The sequence below is a fragment of the Plecotus auritus genome, assembly GCF_963455305.1.
Source record: "Plecotus auritus genome assembly, chromosome: 5".
Taxonomy (NCBI): domain Eukaryota; kingdom Metazoa; phylum Chordata; class Mammalia; order Chiroptera; family Vespertilionidae; genus Plecotus; species Plecotus auritus.
In genome coordinates, this window is record NC_137776.1 from 170,943,707 (window position 1) to 170,965,085 (window position 21,379).

The 21,379-nt window shown below is 40.6% G+C and overlaps 2 protein-coding genes across 5 annotated transcripts; one reads left to right on the plus strand and one right to left on the minus strand.

Moving 5' to 3' along the window:
• Window positions 1–23: 23 nt before the first annotated feature.
• PSMD5 (proteasome 26S subunit, non-ATPase 5) lies at window positions 24–16,450 on the plus strand. Of its 4 annotated transcripts, XM_080670708.1 has the most exons (11): window positions 191–426; window positions 767–849; window positions 3,517–3,661; window positions 4,655–4,768; window positions 5,187–5,315; window positions 7,050–7,159; window positions 9,370–9,512; window positions 10,267–10,458; window positions 12,604–12,713; window positions 13,097–13,237; window positions 15,338–16,450. In XM_080670708.1, the coding sequence occupies exons 5-11, from the start codon at window positions 5,277–5,279 to the stop codon at window positions 15,593–15,595; spliced, it is 993 nt and encodes a 330-aa protein (XP_080526834.1). In that variant the 5' UTR covers window positions 191–426; window positions 767–849; window positions 3,517–3,661; window positions 4,655–4,768; window positions 5,187–5,276; the 3' UTR covers window positions 15,596–16,450. The 4 variants fall into 4 exon arrangements, with proteins under 4 accessions (XP_080526832.1, XP_080526835.1, XP_080526833.1 ...); XM_080670706.1 differs by lacking the exon at window positions 767–849 and having other exon boundaries at window positions 24–426; XM_080670707.1 differs by lacking the exon at window positions 3,517–3,661 and having other exon boundaries at window positions 104–426.
• A 2,909-nt stretch (window positions 16,451–19,359) lies between these two features.
• On the minus strand, window positions 19,360–20,457 carry B3GALT9 (beta-1,3-galactosyltransferase 9; the record flags this gene model as incomplete). Its single annotated transcript, XM_080669345.1, has 1 exon — window positions 19,360–20,457. The coding sequence occupies exon 1, from the start codon at window positions 20,332–20,334 to the stop codon at window positions 19,360–19,362; it is 975 nt and encodes a 324-aa protein (XP_080525471.1). The 5' UTR covers window positions 20,335–20,457.
• Between the last annotated feature and the right edge of the window lie 922 nt (window positions 20,458–21,379).

A 21,379-nucleotide genomic window follows, 5' to 3' on the forward strand; every position in this document is an offset into this window, starting at 1 on the left:
ACGAACGATCATTGGCTTGGCTCTAATGGACCCACATCTCGCGAGGCTTGGCAATACCGGGACCGTGCGCGGTCCGCCAGCTCCGCCTTGCTACCGTAATACTGAGGCCGGACGGTTCGCAGTCACAACCAATATTCAGCGAAGGGAGGTTACGTCCGTCAGATCTCGCGAGACTCGGAGAAGCCCGCCGGGAGCCGGGAGCCGGGAGCCGGGAAGGCGGCCGAGCAAGCGCTTTCCTGCTGGAGGAGGCATGATGGCGGCCCAGGCGCTGGCGCTGCTGAGGGATGTGTCGCGGCTGGAAGCGCCGCTGGAGGAGCTACGCGCGCTTCAGTCGGTGCTGCAGGCGGTGCCGCTCAGCGAGCTCCGCGAGCACGCGGTGGAACTGCGCCTTAGTCCACTTTTCTCCCTGCTCAATGAGAACCATCGGTGAGAGGACCCCGCAGCTTGAGCGGCGTGGGGGTGGGAGGAGGCGGAGAGGGAGACTCCGCCAAGTGTGGAGACGGGAGCGGGTGGGATGGAGGGAGGGCTTTACCCAGTAGCAAATAAAGGTTTAAAAAAAGTTGAAATTTCAGAGAGGGAAGGACCCTAGGCTGAGAGGCAAGAAATGGGGTGCAAGTCCAGCCTCTGAGCTGTGCCCCTGACCATCTCCTGGCCTCACTGCCTTCATCCTTGAAGTAGGAATTGGGGGCGGGGAAGCAAGGTGGCCCACCTGCAGGGAGGACTCCACAATCTTGTGCACAAGTGCTTGACTTTTTTTTCTCCTCAGAGGGAATCCTATCCTGGCAATTTTGCTAAATCCATCAACATTTTAGATTCATATACCATTTGATCCAGTAATTTAACATGCAGGTATACTTTCTATTTCATAATTTAGAAGAGTTAAAAATATTTGTGATCCACAATTTTTCTACTTGAAAATATTGTATGATCCCACTTGTATGAGGTATCTAGAGTAGTCCAATTCATAGAGAAAGTAGAATGATGGTCGCCAGGGGCTGAGGGAAAGGGAAAATGGGGCATTCGTGTTTAATGGACGCAGAGTTTCAGTTTCAATGGGAGATGAAAAAATTCTGGAGTTTGATCCTGGTGATGACTGCACAACACTGTGAATGTACTTAATGCCACAGCACTGTACTTAGAAAATGCTTAAAACATAGAAGCAGGAAACAGAGGAATTTCAGAGGATAGGTGGTGGTGGGGGGAGATTAATCGGGGAATTAAATGATATGCATATATGCATAGCCCATGGACATAGACAATAGTGTGGTGAAGGCCTAGGAGTGGGGTGGAGAGGGTCAATGGGGAAACAAAGGGGACATCTGTAATACTTTCAATAATAAAGATAAATTTTTAAAAAGAAAAAAAAATGATTAAAATGGGCCTGGTCACACCATTGACTCATGAACCAGGTCACAGTTTGATTCTTGGTCAGGGTACATGCCCAGTAGGAGGCGTGCAAGAGGCAGTCCAGCAATGATTCTCTCTCACTGATATTTCTGTCTCTCTCTTTCTCTCCCACTCTCTGAAATCAGTTAAAAAGATGGTAAAAATTGTAAATTTTATGGTATGTACAATTGCAATTTTTTTATTGATTGGTTTTTGGAGAGAGAAGCATTGATTTGTTGTTCCACTTAGTTATGCATTCATTAGTTGATTCTTGTATGTGACCTAACTGGAGATCAAACCTGCAACCTCGGTATATGGGGACTGCACTCTAACCAACTGAGCTACCTAGTGAGGACCACAAATTTTTTTTTAAAAAAGGAAAAGAAACCCATTAGCAGTCTCTGCCCCCTTTCATCCACTCCCCAGGTTCTGGCAGCCAGTGATCTGCTTTCTGTCTCTGAATTTGTCTATTCTGGACATTTCATGTAAATGGAATCATTGTCAAAAGGAGCCTTTGTGTCTGGCTTCTTTCACTTAACGTATTTTCAAGGTTCATGTTGTAGCATGCATCAGTACTTCATTCCTTTTTGTGAGGAATATTCCTTTCTGTGGATATAACACATTTATGCATTTAATTGATGGGCATTTGGGTTGTTTCCACTGCTATGAATATTCATATACAAATTTTTGTGTGAGCATGTTTTCAATGATCTGGGGGATATGTTCATTTTTAAGGCTTTTGCTATTTATTGCTTAATCACCTTTTAGCAAGATCATACCAATTTAATAGTGTGTTTCTTATTAGCAATGTATGAGTGCTCAGTTGCTTTTACTGCCTATTAAGAGACAAAGAAGTTGTTCTTGAAATACCTTCTGAATGTACATCTGGTAGTCATCAAGTTCTTTAATAGCTCTTGAACCTCTTTCACTCTTTTATCACCTCACCATAAACTTCTAACCAAAAATTCTTTCTCTAACACTGACGAGTGATTTCTAGAAGTCCGACCTCATCATGTTAATTCTGTTTTAAAACCACATCTTGACTTGCCATTGCCGTCTGGGAAAAGGTAAAATTCCATAGCAGGACAGAAAAGACCAATCAAAATCTGATTGCTGTGCATTTTTTTAAAATTTCATTTCTTGTTTTTTTTGTTTTTTTGTTTTGTTAATATATTTTATTGATTTTTTTAAAAAAATATATTTTATTGATTTTTTACAGAGAGGAAGGGAGAGAGATAGAGAGTTAGAAACATCGATGAGAGAGAAACATCGATCAGCTGCCTCCTGCACACTCCCCACCGGGTATGTGCCCGCAACCAAGGTACATGCCCTTGACCGGAATCGAACCTGGGACCCTTGAGTCTGCAGGCCGACACTCTATCCACTGAGCCAAACCGGTTAGGGCTTTATTGATTTTTTACAGACAGGAAGGAAGAGGGATAGATAGTCAGAAACATCGATGAGAGAGAAACATCGATCAGCTGCCTCCTGCACACCTCCCACTGGGGATGTGCCCGCAACCAAGTCACATGCCCTTGACCGGAATCGAACCTGGGACCCCCCAGTCTGCAGGCTGACGCTCTATCCACTGAGCCAAACCGGTTTTGGCTAAAATTTCATTTCTTGACATTCATCTTCTTCCTTTTACCTTCTTCCCACTTCTCTCCCTTTCTGATCCCAGTCATACCAAGTTACTTGTGGTTCCTTGAATGCATAACACTCTGTGCCTTTTCCGTGCTACTATGCCCTTTACCTTCTTCTCTTGGGAAACTTAAAAATTTGTTCAGGTATACCCTGTACCCTTTGTTCTTTACTGAGTTCCCACAGCTTCCAGCTTTAAGCTAGTGTTTATCTCCCGGGATTATAGTTGCCTGTTTTTCTGTATCTTCCATTAGACTGAGCTCCTTGTGGATATAGAATATATCTTATCATTCTTTGTAGCCCCAGCACAGGCATGGCACATAATAGGTACTTGGTAAATGTTTAATAAACATTTAATGTTAAAGTAGAAGCTGATGTTTTGAAGAGAAGTGTATGTGGAGATCCTCATTGAGCCAGGTGTCAGATATTATCAGATTCCTTTCTACCTGAAAGGACATGAACTAATGAGGTCTATGGTATCTCCTTTAGGGAACAGACCACTTTGTGTGTATCCATTCTGGAGAGATTGCTCCAGGCTCTGGAGCCAGTTCACGTGGCTCGGAACTTCAGGGTTGACCTGCAGAGGGGACTGACTCACCCCAATGATTCCGTAAAAATCCTCACTCTATCCCAGGTATGAAATCTTGCTAGCACATAATAAGGGAACCAACCCTTAGTGACCACCTGCTCTGGGAGAGGTTCTGTGCAGGGAAATGAAGAAAACATGATCTCTCGCTGTCCCTAGGGAGTGTCTAGTCTATTTGAATGTATATAACTATGACCAGGGGGTTACAAGTTGAAGTAAGAAGTTCTGAGTACCATCGGCAGTATTCATTCATCAAATACTGAGTTACTTTTACATGCCAGGCACTGTACCATACATATGCTTTTAGAGCTACCAAGGTAAATAAAACATTTCTTTCCTCAGAGGAGCCCCTAGTCTAGAGAAAAAGATTGCCATGTTAAGTCATATTATTATACTGGCATGAACAAAGTTCTGTTGTAAAGGTTACTAAACCAACAAATTAAAACAATTCTTACCATTCTGGTAATCAAAACATGCTACTATTTGGGTGAAGAACTGCTGCTGAGAATGTTAGGATCTGAGCAGTTAGTTTATCCAGTAAGTATTCAATTACTGTTTTTCCTTTTCTCCTCTAAAGTGTTTATTCAACAAATTGGGGAAAGTACCAATTTATCATTTATGTGCCAGTCACTGTAGTATGTGCTTTACCTGTTTAGTCTCATTTAATCTTCATTACTATTCTGTACTTAAGTATTGTATTCCCACTTTACAGGTAAGAAATTAGGCTCAGAGAAGTTATTTAATTTGCCTAGGGTTTCAGTTTAGCTAAAAATGAATAGAACTAGAATTTTTATTGTTTTCACTCACTGAGGTGTCTCAACTCTTTACCCATTTTATTTTTTTATTTTTCTTTCATAGATATGACTATGCCATTGTGTGCTTGGCTTTAATGAATGTGGATTATTTGGAATTTTTAATGACTTGTCTTATAGTTGTAATCAGTAACTCTTAAAATAACTGCACACTATGGTAATTTGACCGTCATATGTTCACTTGTTGCCCTACCTTGGAAGAGTATTTCTGATTGTTTTTTTCTTTCAGGTTAGAAGAATTGTTGAAAATTCTGATGCTGTTACTGAGGTTCTAAATAATCCTGAATTACTAAAACAAATCATTTATTGTATTGGTGGAGAGAATCTATCTGTAGCTAAAGCGGTGAGTCAGCTGCAACAATCCACTGAAACATGCAGAGGTATTGGTGTCTTAAACGACAAAGAAAGGCTTTCTGGATTGGGAGGTGGAAGTTTAGAAGGGGTGATTGTGTAATTGCAACTTCATATAGTTAGTGTCAAGTAAGTTCTAGTAAACGCCTTCTATTTTATATAGTACACATATCTAAGTTTTCTGTCATAGGGTTTATATTGGGTTACTTCCTAAGAAGCAAAACTTACATAATTATTTTCTGTTGAGAATGCTATGTATCTTTTCCAATTATAAATAGTAATAGCTAAAACATAGTGAATGCTCATGGGACAGGGTGCATTCCATACACTAATTTTCACATCAGTCTTATGGAGTAGATAATTCTATTTTGTGTTTTTATGAATTAAGAGATATTTTCTTTCCTTATAAGGCCATTAAATCCCTGTCAAAAATATCACTGACCCAAGCTGGACTGGAGGCTTTATTTGAAAGCAGTCTGCTGGATGATTTGAAAACTGTAATGAAAACAAATGACATTGTTCGATATAGGGTCTATGAGGTAAGTTGAAAAGCTCACTTTCTGATGCCTACGATTCAGAATGCAGGAAGGGTTACCTTGGAAGGCAAGATGGGTCATTTAACATGCATTTATTGACTATATAGTCTGTGTTAGGCCCTGTACTAGGTACTGGGGATATAGGATGAACTCTCCACCTAGTATGTGAGACAATCATAAAAATATGTATACTGCTTTATTAAGTACTATAGTAGAGGAGATACCATTGAAACTAGACTTTGAAAAACTTAGTTGTAATAGTAGTAGTAAGAAGAAATGGTTCCCATTTGCACCAGCTTTGTACTGAGCACTGTGCTAAATCCTCACATGTATTGTCTTGGTTCTAACAATAATCCCTATATACCATTATTATTAACCTCACTATTAATGGAGTAATTGACCCAAAGCCACACAGTTAATAGGCTGTATATTTAAAACAAATCCTCTACAGTCTAATTCCCTCTTCAGAGCTTCTTGTATGCCTTGATACTGATTTTCTTTCTGCCTCTCTAGCTGTTTCTTCTATGTCTCCTAGCTTGTTATCCTTTATTGAGCTATTAATTGTTAGGGTTTGTGAAGGCAGAATCCCAAGCTCTTGTCTCCTTGTAATCTGTATTCATTTTTAGGCAATATTATTCATCCTGTGATTTCAGTGCCCACCAATAATGGTGATGACTTTCAAATGTAAACCTCCAACCCAGACCTACCTCTCTTTTGAGCTCAGATCTTCATGTCCAACTGTTTGCTCTTTCTTCCTTGGACATATTCTAGGCCCCTCACACTCATGTTGAAACCAAACTCCTGATCTTTTCTAATCACTTCATGCCCCTAATAAAAAAACAGCAACAACAAACTGGCTCTGTCTCATAGTCCATGTGGTTGGCTATTAGACCTCTAGCTCATTCTCTATGAGGCTTTGTTCTCCTGGCCACATATCCATTCAATCATCACGTGTCAGTTTTTCTTAAACCCAAGCATTTGTCTTCCTTGATAAAGCCACTAGCACCCAAGTCTGAGCTACTGATATCTCACCTGAACTACTTTAACTGAGTCCAAACTGGTCTCTTATCCATTTTTGTCACTACTAGTCTATCTTAACATGTAATCGGCATGATCTTTTAACCAAGAGGTTGTGGATTCAATTCTTGGTCAGGGCACATACCTAGGTTGCCGGTTTGATGCCCTGTCACGGCATGTATGGGAGCCAGCTGATCGATGTTTCTTCTTATTAAATCAATAAACATATTCCTAGGTGAGGATTTAAAAACAAAATCTGGTTCTGTCATTTCTCTGCTTGAAATTCTCTAGTAAGCCCTTAGAACATACTTGATAAATGAATACGTGAATGACTGACAGAATGCATGCATGAATGAATGAATGATTTTTGCAATCTTTGTATTGTTGCTGATTCAGGCTTTTGTACCTTGATGATAATGTCTTTTGTAAAAAGTGCAGATATAATGGAGTGTTATTGGTTGCCTCCCATATGTGCCCTGACTAGAAATCAAACCTGCAACTTTTTGGTGTATGAAATGACGCTCCAAACAACTGGGCCCCCTGACCGGGGCCCAGAGTAATTTCTTACTTGTTCAGTGAAATTTTCCTACTTATGGAGATAAATACATGTAATAGATTTTTTAAAAATTTCTTAAGAAGTGCCTAATCCTGCATTTATCATAAAATGAGATTTAACAAACTTGGGGTTGTTTTGACCTTTCTGTTTTTCTCTTCTTTCAGCTAATTGTGGAGATCTCTTCTGTGTCACCAGAATCTCTAAACTACTGTTCCACCAGTGGGTTGGTAACCCAGCTCCTCAGAGAGCTGACTGGGGAGGATGTGCTGGTCAGGTATGTTGGCTGAGAGAGTTCTTAGAGCAAAATGTCCTCCTTTGGAGGGCCAGAAAACAAACTTGGGACTTACCTTCCCTAGTGGAGCTTGTGCCTAGGTTGCAGTCATGACAAACTATGTTCTGAAGAAAGGGCCTTTAGAAAATTGCTCAAGTGATATTGTGACAACATACTGGAACTTAGTAGAGCCCCATATGAGAATACAGCTACTTTTTTTTTTAAATATATTTTTATTGATTTCAGAGAGGGAAAGAGAGATGGAAACATCAATGATGAGAGAGAAATATGGATTGGTTGCTTCCTGCACTCCCCCTACTAGGGATTGAGCCCGCAACTCCGGCATGTGCCTTTGACCGGAATCGAACCCGGGACCCTTCAGGCTGACGCTCTATCTACTGAGCCAAACCAGCGAGGGTAATACAGCTACTTTTGAATGACTGTGTTCCCTGTCCTTAGGCATACATGCCTGCTTTTTTAAAAAAAATACATATTTTTGTAAATTGATTTCAAAGAGGGAGAGAGAGAGAAACATCAATGATGAGAAAGAATTGGCTGCCTTCTGCATGCCCCACACTGGGGAAATTGAGCCCATAACCCAGGATTGTGCTTTGACCAGGAATCGAACTGTGACCTGGTTCATAGGTCAACGCTTCACCACTAAGTCACACCAGGTGGGCTTCCTGCCTGCTTTTAAAAATTTGTAATGATATGATAACTGCCATTTTGCATTACTTAATGTGCTACCATACACATTTTTAGGTGTTGTTAAATAAATAGCACTATGGCATGATAGGAAAACATGGACTTTTAAACAGAGTAAGGCTTAGGCTTACATGCATCTCTGCTTATTAGCTGATTGACCTTGGACAAATTATTGTAGCCATTTTGCACCTCAAGTTTCCTCATCTAAAAGGAACAATGACAAATCTATAAAGAAGGTAATATGAGGATTAAATGCATTTATCATAGAGACCAAGACAGTGGCTGACATAGGTCCTCAAAGAAATGTTAATTCCAATATTTTCACTCCCAGTACTCTACTCTCCAAACCACTTCGTCAAATGTTTCCTTGTTGATATTCTGCAATTTACCAATAAATACATCCTCACTGTTGAACACTTGGTGTGCTTCAAATATTTTGCTGTTAATAATTTGAGCACTATAGTTATCTTTGTGTATACAGAAGTTTGTTTTCCTTAAGTGATTTTCTGGTTGTCCTGTGTTCTTTAAATATGACTAAAATTGTTAAACTCATATGCAAAAATCAGTCACCAGTTACACTTTTTCAAAGGATTTTTAATAAGAAAATTAATTTTGTTAATTTTTTAGTTCTGTATCAGATTTTGTGACATAGAAAAAAAAACTCCCACAAATAGTTTTTTAGTTAACTGGGAAATTTGATAATGTTTGGATATTAAGTGATACCAAAGAATTACTGTTAATTTTTAAATATGTGGTAAAGGCATTATAATTGTGTGAGAAAACATGTGTTTTAGAGATGTATGCTAAAGTATTCAGGGGTAAATGGCAAAATGACTAGAATTGTTTTAAAATAATTCAGCAAGCCCTAACCGGTTTGGCTCAGTGGATAGAGCGTCGGCCTGCGGACTGAAGGGTCCCGGGTTCGATTCCGGTCAAGGGCATGTACCTTGGTTGCGGGCACATCCCCAGTGGGGGGTGTGCAGGAGGCAGCTGATCGATGTTTCTCTCTCATCGATGTTTCTGACTCTCTATCCCTCTCCCTTCCTCTCTGTAAAAAATCAATAAAATATATTTTTAAAAAAAATAATTCAGCAAAAAAATAGAGGAAAAAATAGATGAAATAAGTAAAGCAAAATCTTTATAACTATATAATCAGGATTATGGTTACCTGGGGGCTTACTGTTCTGTTCTCTGTACTTTTGTATATGTTTGACATATCAAGATAAAACAAAAGTTTTTTTAAAAATCTCTTAGGAAGTAGCTTTATTATAGTAGAAATAATAAGTGCACCTTAAGTCAGAAAGTCAAGATTTAAGTCTAAACTGTACCTTGTAATAAAGATGTGATTCTGGACAAGTCACTGCAATTTTCTCATCCTGTACCCTCATGTGAAAAGTAGAGCCAGGATTACTGACCTTTCAGATTTCGTGGGAAGAATTAAATAAGATAACCTACATGAAAACAATTCCTAACCCATGCTAATCATATGCAAAATCTTGGCATTTCAGAGCCACCTGTATAGAAATGGTGACTTCAATGGCATATACTCATCATGGACGACAGTACCTTGCTCAAGAAGGAGTGATTGATCAGATATCTAATATAATTATTGGGGCAGATTCAGACCCTTTCTCTAGCTTCTATTTACCAGGTAAGAAATATTGATGCCTGTAGAAATGATGGTGCGTCTTTTGTTTCTGAGTTATCGCTGTCAGGGCAGACCAGGGATCATCATCTTTAGAGTTTATTCCCTTGAGATGATACCCAACTCATAGACCCTTAATGAGGTAGAATCTATTGCTCTGGGAGCCATGCACTATTGATTCTGATTTTCTGGAAATACTACTGTTTAGATCATTAGGATTGTTTCCTGTGCAGCTCAGCCAAAAGAAACATAAATTAAAATACCAGTAGTGATATTTACAGTATATTCACAGATTCATCAAATCTTTGAGTTGTAATCTTTAGCTAATATAGGAACTATTCCAGCTATTCTGTTCAAGGACATGATTGATTAGTTCTTCTTGAGCATTTCCAGAAATTGGAGATTTACTCCTTCATTAGGTAGCCTAGATTACTTCATTGAAGAAAATCTGCTTTATAATTTCTTCCTAATAGTAACTCCAAACTTACCTTCCTATGATTTGTATCCACTGATCCTTGTTCTTTGTTCTCCCTCTTGCTTGTGACAATGCTCTTTGAACCCAGCTCCATTAACACCTTGGGGACCACTCTTTTTAGGTCCTTCAGTATTTCCTTATGGTCTGTCTGATTTCAAGACAACATTGTACTATAGCCTTTCTTTTTCTGGCCTGTAGTTTATTACTGTCCCTGTGAAAACATAGGACCTGCAATTTATGCTGTCTTCTTCCCCTATTAAAAGATGTTTTTGTAAATATCTCTAGGATTTGTGAAGTTTTTTGGGAACTTGGCCATCATGGATAGTCCTCAACAGATCTGCGAGCGTTTTCCAGTTTTTGTGGAAAAAGTCTTTGAAATGACAGAAAGTCAGGACCCCACCATGATTGGCGTAGCAGTGGACACAATTGGAATCCTGGGATCCAATATTGAAGGAAAACAGGTTTTACAGAAGACAGGTAGGTATGACTTGTTTTGGCTTTCTTTAAAAATACCTTAGTTTTTAAAGTTTTTATTTAATATGTCTTTATTTATTTTAGAGAGAGAAGGGAGGGAGAGAGAAACATCGATTGGCTGCCTCTTGCATGTCCGGGCATGTGCCCTGACCAGGAATCAAACTGGTGACCTCTCAGTACAGGGGATGATGCTCAACTAACTGATCTACACCAGCCAGGCCAGGGATATCTTAATTTTTGACAAGGTTTCAATATGTAGGTTTGTTGGCTAGTACATTAATTGCATTGTTAAAACTATTTTTATATAGGGCAATCTTTTACCACGACCTTGGACTCCTTCCTAAAAAGTCTCATAATTATTAGTGAATATTTTTTTAGAACTCAGCTGGAACAAGCACTCTTTCCTGCTACATCTTCCTTAAATAGTATTTATGATAAAAAGATGATGGGCTGGTGTCAGAAAGAACTGGGTTCTTTCACTGACTTAGCTTTTTTAATTGTATTTACTTCACTACTTTAGGCCTCATTTTCCTCATTGTCTTTTTTTCCCAAATCTTTATTGTTGAAAGTATTTCATTTTCCTAATTTTTAAAAAAGGGTATAACAACTACTCAGGGTTGTTATGAATATTTAATGAAAAGACACATTTTTATATGTGTAATGTCAAGGACTGGGGAAAAAATTATTACAAGATGTTAAGGGTGATACTTTTGCCCTGGCCAGTGTAGCTCAGTTGGAAGAGTGTTGTCCCGTACACCAAAAGGTCGCCAGCTCAATTCCTGGTCAGGAACATGCCTGGGTTTCTGGATCGATCCCCAGTAGGCAGCCAATGGATGTTTCTCTCTCAGATCAATGTTTCTCTTTCCCTCCCTTCCTCCCTCTCTCTCTCTCTCTCTCTCACTCTCAAATCAGTAAACCCATTTTTAAAAATGTGGTACTTTATCAAACATCCATGAGTATCTTGAAAGCACTGAATTGGGCACAAAAAATTAATTTGGTGGCACTGTTAAAACCCTTGTATGAAGTGTATGTTTACAGTAATACACCGTTGTGTATCACAATTAGTATCCTTGTTATATGTACTTTTCTAAGTGCATTTTCCTATAGAACCCTTTTACAGTCCTTCAAAGAACATATTGTTGTCATTCTCATTTTATAGATAAGGTAGTTGAAACTCAGAGAAGTTAAGAAAATTTTCCAAGATCATACAGATTGTGTGGCAGCTGCTACTGAAATCCAGATCCTTTAATTCCTAATCCTCCACACTTTGACTTATATATGCTGTGTTGCATATGAATGTGTGTTGTAGGCTTCTCACTTGGTCTCTGACTACATGTTTATTTTTATATTGGTTTAGGTTGGTGGAGGTCATAGTATATGAAAGCAAAGCACACTTTAAAAAATCTCTTTCTTCACGTAAGATAGCTATTTAAAAAAATAAGTGTTGACATGGATGTGAAAATTTTATGTTATTTGTAGTTTACCCTTGTATATATGTGGTGGGAATGTAAATGGTGTGGCCATTGGAGAAAACTGTAGTGGTTCCTCAAAAAATTAAACATAGAATTACCATATGATCCAGCAATTCCACTTCTGTGTATATACCCAAAATAATTGAAAACAGGCTCAAATAGATATTTGTACACCTGTGTTCATTAATAGCTATTATTCACAATAGCCAAAAAGGGTAGAAATTACTCATATTCGTTGATGGATGAAAGGATAAATAAAGCGTGGTATATACATACAATGGAATGTTAATCAGCCTTACGAATGAATGAAATTCTCATACATGCTACAAAGAAAAACCTTGAAGACATGCTGAGTGAAATAAGCCAGACACAAAAGGATAAATACTGTATAATTGCACTTATACAGTACCTAAAATTGTCAAATACACAGAGACAGAAAGTAGAATTGTGGTCACCAGGGAGTGGGGACATTAGGCAATGGGGAGTTGTTATTTAATGAGTACAACTTTTAGTTTGAAATAATGAAAAAGTTCTGGAGATGGATGGTAGTGATGGATGTACAACAATGTGAATGTACTTAATGCCACTGAGCTATATGCCTAAAAATAGTTAAAATGGTAAATTTCATGTTATTTGTATTTTATGACAATAAAAACTATCTCATTATCCCTCAAAGGAACTCGATTTGAACGCTTACTGAAGAGAATAGGATATCAAGCAAAGAATGCCTCAACAGAGCTCAGAATTAGGTGTTTGGATGCAGTTTCCTCTCTTCTTTATTTACCAGTAAGTAGATTGGGAAATTAATGAAACGTAGTGGGATGTGCTTGGGAGAATAAATCTGTATGAGTTAACATAATACTGGTTAATTTAAATGTTGATCAGATAAATGCCATCTTTCTTACTCTTAGTAAAAGAGTGTAACCCTCATTATATGTCTAGTGACATTTTTAAAGTTAAAGTGGAATCATAGAGTATTGGAACTGGACCAGACCCTAGATACTGCTTAATCAACCTCATTAAAAAACTAATAAAAAACCTGATAAAATCTGGGTTGGGTTTGGGGAAAAGTGCTCTAGACATGGCAGAGATCACACAGCAAGTTTATGACAGAGTGCTGTGTTTCCTGACTTCCAGATGTCTTGCGATTTTTCTTTTCTGTCCTATAGCCTGAGCAGCAGACTGATGACCTCCTAAGAATGACAGAATCCTGGTTCTCTTCTTTATATCGGGACCCGCTGGAGCTCTTCCGTGGCATCAGTAATCAACCCTTTCCTGAACTACACTGTGGAGCCTTAAAAGTGTTCACGGTAGGCAACCCTTTCTTTTCCACAGGTCCTTCTGGGACTCTGTCTGTTCAACACATGAGTACTTTCAGTGAGCCAGGCACTCTGCCATGTCTTAGGGATACACAAGTGCCTAGTAGTTTCTGGCCTCTGCTATTACTATAGACTAATGAAGGAGACAGATGTGTATACATACAGTTTCAGTAAATGGTATTAGATGCTGTCACAGAGCACAGAGTGCCATGAGTTCACAGAATTAATTCCAGATTCCTTATCTACCATCACGTAAGCCCTTATTGTCCTAACCAGTCTTCTTCATGAGCCTTATTTCTGGCCATTCCCACTCTGGCACTTAATGCTCTAGTGATACCAAACTGCTTGCTTCATATCTCTGGGCCTTCATGTGCCCTCTGCTTTAAACATTCTTCCCTGACTTTGCTTGTTAACATCTTATTCATACTTCAAGGACTGATCAGGTATCTCTTCAGTGAGCTTTGCCCAAACCCACAAGGTTGAGTTAATAAATGTTGGCTCTCATATTTTGCATGTATTTATTCATTAAGCAAAAAATTTTAAAATATATTTTTGTTGATTTCAGAGAGGAAGGGAGAGGGAGAGAGAGCTGGAAACACCAATGATGAGAGACTCATTGGTCGGCTGCCTCCGGCACAGCCCCTACTAGGGTTTGAGCCTGCAACCTGGGCATGTGCCCTGACCAGGAATTGAACCAATCACTGAGCCATGCCAGCTGGGCACATTCATCAAATACTGATTGAGTTTTTGGTGGGGTTTTTTTGCTAGGTGCTAGGAATACAATAGTGAACAAAAATTTACAGAGACCTTCCTTTCATGTAGCCCACTGTCTGTTGAGGGACCCAGACAGTGAGTGTAATTGTATAGTTCATTATATAATTAGAGTTGTGGTAAGGATTATACCTCTGTGTTCTATTTATTACATTACTAGTGGCCCCGGTGCACGAAATTCGTGCACTTGGAGCGGGGAGAGTCCCTCATCCCAGTCTGCGCCCTCTCACAGTCTGGGAGCCCTCAGGGGATGTCCAACTGCCAAGGAGGTGGGAGAGGCTCCAGCCACCACTGCTGTGCTCACCAGCCTTGAGCCTGGCTTCTAGCTGAGCAGCACTCCCCCTGTGGGAACACACTGACCACAGGGGGCAGCTCCTGCATTGAGCATCTGCCCCCTGGTGGACAGTGCACGTCATAGTGACGGGTTGTTTTGCTGTTCAGTCAATTTGCATATTAGCCTTTTATTATATAGTATGTTAAAAATGTTTATTTATTGACCTGTTAAACAGAGTTTGTTGAGAATAGGAACCATATCTGATTTATCTTTGTAGTCCTAGCATTTACCATATAACCAATTTATCTATTTTTTAATAAATATTATTAATGTTTATTTCATTTTTGTATTGCTTTATATTATAATTTACTTATCCATCCCCTCACTGTTAGACATTTATATTGTAACTGTCACACTAATGAATATCTTTTTTTAAAATATATTTTTATTGATTTCAGAGAGGAAGGGAGAGAGAGAGAGAAATATAAATGATGAAAGAGAATCATTGATCAGCTGCCTCCCGCATACCCCCTTGACCTGAATCAAACCCGGGACCCTTCAGTTCGCAGGTCAATGCTCTATCCCAGGGGTCCTCAGACTTTTTAAACAGGGGGCCAGTTCACTGTCCCTCAGACCGTTGGAGAGCCGGACTATAGTTTTTAAAAAAAAACTATGAACAAATTCCTATGCGCACTGGGGGCCCGGGACGAGTCGGCTGCTAAGCAGGACAGGCATCGGCACCCGGCGGGCCGGATAAATGTCCTCGGCGGGCCTCATGTGGCCCGCGGGCCGTAGTTTGAGATCGCCTGCTCTGTCCACTGAGCAAAACTGGCTAGGGCTATAATGAATATCTTTGTACACAAAGACTTTTTTTAACATTTAGATTTTCTTAAATTAGATTCCCAGGAGGGAATTTTCTTGGGCAAAACATTAACATTTTTAAGGTTCATGTTGCCAAATTTTTTTTCTAAGGATTGTGCCATCGACTAACAAACTTAATTTCTTAAGACTCAAAGGAATTGTGTTCTCTCTGCCTTTCATTCCAGGCCATTGCAAACCAACCCTGGGCTCAGAAACTTATGTTTAACAGTCCAGGTTTTGTAGAGTATGTGATGGACCGGTCCATGGAGCATGACAAAGCTTCAAAGGATGCCAAATATGAACTGGTGAAAGCACTCGCCAATTCCAAGACAGTTGCAGAAATCTTTGGGAACCCAAATTATTTGAGACTCAGAACTTATGTGAGTGAAGGTCCATACTATGTGAAACCTATTTCCACAACAGCAGTGGAAGGAGCTGAGTGATTTCTTCTAGAATCTAAATCATTTTTGGACCAAAACTTCTCCTAAGGCATTTGACTCTCTGTATTTTACTAAACAGAGACTTCTCTCCCCCCAGAATTATCATAGAGTGTTGAACCTAATTATATCACCAGCATTTGTTGTGTTTCTTCATAAAGTACCATGTGATGAAACCAAGAGAACACAAACTTGGTTATAATTGAAATATATTTTTCACATTCATTTGACTGACTTACTGTTTGCAAGAAGATGGAAGTTTTATTCTCCCAGAAAACTTTTGTGGACTTACTGTCTTTTTTTAAAGTTTGCTTCAGCCCTGGCCAGGTGGCTTAGTTGGTTGGCGCGTCGTCCTGTACACCAAAAGGTTTTGGGTTTGAGTCCAGTCAGGGCACATACCTGGGTTACAGGTTCGATCACTGGTTGGGTTGCATACAGGAGGCAACCGATCAGTGTTTCTCCCTTCCTCTCTCTAAAATCAATAAACATATCCGCTGGTGAGAATAAATAATCAAACAAATAAAATCTGCTTGAACTAAAATAGAACCAAATTTTTTCTCTTCGCCATCTTTTTTTTTTTTTTTAACCTTTGCTCTCTTTTGGTTCTATTTACAAAGTCTTGGATAAAAGTATTCTCTGAAAAACAAGCCAAATGGGATCTCAAAATTATTCTATCTAATAAAGAGGGAATATGCTAATTGACCATCACTCCATCACAAAGATGGCTGCACCCACAGCTGAGGCCAAGTTCCCATAAGGAGCCTTAACGAGCAATCAGCAGGGACCTGAGGCCATGTCTCCCACCTGGCAGGGCTTGACGGGATCTCAGGCCATGCCCTCCACCTCGCAGGGCTTGACGGGACCTGAGGCTGTTACCCACTCTCAGGGGCCCTCAGGCTATACCCCCCCACCTGGTGGGGCTTGACAGGGGACCTCAGGCCATGCCCCCAACCCAGCAGGGCTTGACAGGGTATCTCAGGCTGTGTCCCTCACCTGGTGGGGCTTGACGGGGGACATCAGGCCACGCCCCCCGTCCTGGTGCCAGGCCAGGGGACCTGAGGCTATGTCCCCTGCCCGGCAGGGCTTGACAAGGGTGGGGCTGGCCAGGTCTGGATCTAGCCCAATGGGGGAGGGGCTGGCCGGGTCTGGGTCTTACGTGATTTTGAGGCGCATGTGGGTGGGCAGGGACTTGACTCTGGGTCCCATGGTGCTCCCCAGACTCTGACAGGAGGAAGGTTTTCATACACATTTTACTAATTTTTTTTTCATCTCTGACACTTACATTATAGAGAAAGGTCAAATAGTAATATTAAATTATTTCCTCTAACTAATCCCCTTTAATGTGCACGAATTTCGTGCACCGGGCCACTAGTGTTCTCTATAATAAGAATAAATACTTTGAAAAGGTCTCTTTTTCTTTTTTGTTGTTGCTATATTTCCTTTGAAAAATAAACTTTTAAAAAATGTTTCTAGTATTCTTTGATGCTTTTTTTTATATTTATCAATGGGTTTTAATCTGTTGTGTGTTTTTTGGGTGGGGGGCGGAGGGGCGGAGGGGAGGAATGATAACATGCTAATTCAGAAAGGTCTCCAGACTATATTTATTGGTGGGTCTCATTGTTGAGGGTTTTGCTTCTAGTTTTTCATATTCATCAAGTCAGTATTGAGTTGATCAGAGAAAGGGAAACAAACTCCTAATAATCAAGTTAAGACGAGGTCATTAGGGTGGGCCCTAATCCAATGACTGATGTCCTTAGAATAAAAGGTAAGTTTGGACACAGATACAACACAGAGGAAATATATGAGGTCACAGCCACATAGGAGACAGTCATGTGAAGATGGAGGCAGAGATTAAAGTGATTCATCTGTAAGCCAAGGATTGCTGGCAACCACCAAAAGCTAGAAGAGACAAGGAAGGATTCTCCACTACAGGCTTCAGAGAGAGCATGTCCCTGCTGACAACTTGATTTCGGACTTCTAATCTCTAGAACTCCAAGCGAGTAAGTTTCTGTTGTTTCATGTCACCCTATTTGTGGTACTTTGTTATGGCATCCCTAGGAAACTAATACAGAATCCTATCTAATAAAGAGGGAATATGCTAATTGACCATCACTCCATCACAAAGACGCTTGCACCCACAGCTGAGGCCAAGTTCCCATAAGGAGCCTTAACGAGCAATCATTAGGGACCTGAGGCTACGCCCTCCCCCGCCCCCGAGGAGCTTGACAGGGGACCTCAGGCCACATCCCCTGCCCTGGCATCAGGCCAGGGGACCTCAGGCCACACCCCCCACCTAGCGGGGCTTGATGGGGGACCTCAAGGTGCACTTCCTGTCCTGGTGCTGGGCTAGGGGACCTCAGGCCGCACCCCCCACCAGGTGGGGCTTGACAGGGGACCTCAGGCCGTGCCCCCCTCCCCAGCACCGGGCCAGGGGACCTGAGGCTGCTCCCCCCTGCCTGGCTGGGCTTGACAGGGGACCTTAGGGCATGCCCCCACCCAGCAGGGCTTGCTGGGTCAGGAGAATTCAGGCTGCTCCCCCGCCCAGTAGGGCTTGACAGGGGACCTGAGGTTGTGCCCCGCTCCCGGTGCTGGGCTGGGGGACCTGAGACTGTGCCCCCTCCTCGCCTGGTGGGGTTTGATAGGGGACCTCAGGCCATGCCCCCCACCCAGCAGGGCTTGACAGGGGATCTCAAGCCATGTCCCCCACCTGGCGAGGCTTGACAGAGGACCTCAAGGCATGCCCCCCACCCCAGTCTGGGCTGGGGGACCTCAGGCCACCCCCCTCCCATCCTGGCACCGGGCCAGGGGACCTGAGGCTGCGCCCCCTGCCCGGCAGGGCTTGACAAGGGTGGGACTGGCTGGGTCTGGATCTAGCCCAATGTGGCAGGGGGGGTGGGGGGGGTGGGCAGCCGGGTCTGAGTCTCACACGATTTTTAGGTGCATGTGGGTGGGCAGGGACTTGACTCTGGGTCCCGTGGTGCGCCCCAGACTCTAACAGGAGGAAGGTTTTCATATACATTTCACTAATTTGCTTTCATCTCTGACACTTCTATTATAGAGAAAGGGCAAATAGCAATATTAAATTATTTCCTCTAATACCCTTTTAATGTGCACGAATTTCGTGCACTGGGTCACTAGTATATACATAACATAAAATATGAATTTGTTACATCCTATCTATAAATCATCTTCTAATTAGTACTTAATGAAAATCGTTTCACAAAAAGAGGCTCAAGTCTTTATATACTAGTGAAGTTTAAGTTAATACATACTAGGTAGCTAAAACTTTAAATTGAATATAATCCGCCAACCAGATTACTAAAATGTTTCCTGTTTGTAGACAAGATGAACAGTTGTTAAATTCCTTATTTTGCGTTTTCTTTAACTCAGCATTCTCAAAAATGTCACCTCTGCTATCACTTGAGTCCTGACAGTTTTATAAGAATATAATTTTTTTTTAAATTCACTAGTTGTATAAGAATATGATTTTATTTTTTAATTCACTAGTTGTAAAGAGAAACAAGACTTTCGGTTGTAATTAAATTCAATGTTCTAACTTTTCTAGAGAAGAGGTTTTATTTGGAAAAGTCATGCTATACCAACTTAAATTCTTTAAAATGAGATTTCAATATGATGTAGTGTACCAGGGCACTAAAAACACTGCAACTTTCTGAGTACAATTAAAACTACATAAAACACAAGGAGGGGTGCTTTCTGTAACAAGGTTGGAGGTTAATTTAAAAAGAACACATGTATAAGAAAAAGAAATCCTAATCACCAGAATACATGGCATTGTTTTTTATGGTACCAATATGAAAACGTTTAAAGCTGTCAAGGTATGTCAGAAGCTTGCAGGAAATGAGTCCAGAGTAAGTTTCAAACAGTGTACATTCTTTCCCATCATTAATTTCTTTCCATGCCAAGAGCATTTCGGCATCAGTAGTTTCTGAAGATGTGAAGATGAACTTATAACAACATCTGTTGTATCTGATGTGTCTTTTCCCAGAAAACCTTGAACTGTGGATGGCTATAAGGCCAACAAACTTGGCACAAATTCCTACAAACACATCGGCAGGCACCATAATGGGTACTTCTTTGAAAACTATATACATCATCCGAGCCACATCTTGGGACATAATAAAGGACTCACCACTACAGTAATCTGGGTAGTACTTTTCTGGGTATTCAATAAGAGGGACAAATTCTTGACTGGTAGGGTCTCTATTGGGCATATCCTGATGCATAACTCTTCCTACATAGATGTCTTCAAGGTGTTCTTTCAGATTGAGAAGGTAATTTACCAAGCTTAGTAGATTGACAAACATATCTTCATCAACTTTGAGAATGAATAAGGCGTTAGGGCAGAAAGTCACAGCCCACTGCGTCATTGTGATGATCTTTAGAGTTTGGTTCTCAGCACTGTCCAAAAAGATTCCTTCGATTATATCATTATTCTTATAGGACTCTTTGTCTATCTCTTGCTGGGTAGTTGCCAAAATAGGCATTCCCAAAGCAAACAGTGTGAGAATGGGATGCCCTTGGACACTGGTCATATTACCCCAGGTTTTTCTGATGTGGTCCCGTCTTGTTCGATTTCCGGGGCTACTGAAGATAAGAGAGAGCAAAAATATGTTCTTCCCTTTACACACCTCGGACTGGCTCAAGATATAATATTTGGAAAGATTACTTCTTAGGGGCTCCATGTTCAATTTTCTTGCCTTATCCTTAATTTCAAGAACTTTCATATCTACGTAAGGTAAAGCATGCAGAAAGTATTCTTCCACAAAATCAGCCCCAAAAAACAAGGCATGAAATAGGATAACATTAAACAGAATGAAACACCACTGGTGAGTCCGAAGTCTGCAGAATGTCACCTAAATAAGAAAAGGACACATGTTCATTCAACCTTCATCTCCATTTCTGTTTTTGCCCCCATCAAACACTATATCTCTTACAACACTTAGTGGTACACTATTTTAAATGTTTGTTTTTGTTAATCTGTCCCCAGCTAGATCATGGCCTTCTGGACAGCAGGCATCATGCCTCTCTCTTCTCCAGTAGTACTGAGTTCAGTGTTTGGCACAAAGTGGAAACTGAATAAAATGTTGGTTGGTTTCTTGCCTGTTTGGATGAGAGCCGGCTTACTATATACAAGGCTCTGTGTCAAAGCAAAGAAGAGTCCCAGGTAGGCACATGGATATAAAGTAACAAGTGGCATCATTGTGCTAAAAGCCTATAGGAAAATACATGATGTTCTTTCTGGAATTGAAGATCTTGGATCAGTTTCTTCTCTAATTACAAAGGTCAAGGGCTATTTTTTAATGACATGGTTGCTTTTGTTGGCCTCTGCACGATGGCTACTATCAAACATTTACATTATTCCAGTATGACTTTTCAACTTACTCTAATACTTAATTCTGACATTGTCTGTTTTGACAATGTTCCTTAATCCATCTGAGATGTCTGTCAATATGGGCATATTCCTGCTATCTGCTTAGCATCCCATTCATAGATCTAGGACGGAGTGGTGCCAAGCTTCCGTCACTTTATCAAATGAGATGGCAACTTTCCATCTAGAAGAGCATATGCAGTATTGTAATATAATTTTAGATCCAGGAAACATTAAAGGAATTAAATCTCTGTTCATTGGCGCTTCCATCAACAAAACCTCCATGATAATAGGTACCTCTTATTGAACACTTGTCGTGGGCCAGTTGCATGCCTTAATCATTTAGCCATGGCAGTATCCCTTTCAGGTAGGTTTTTCAAAATTAAGCTGTGCATCGAGCT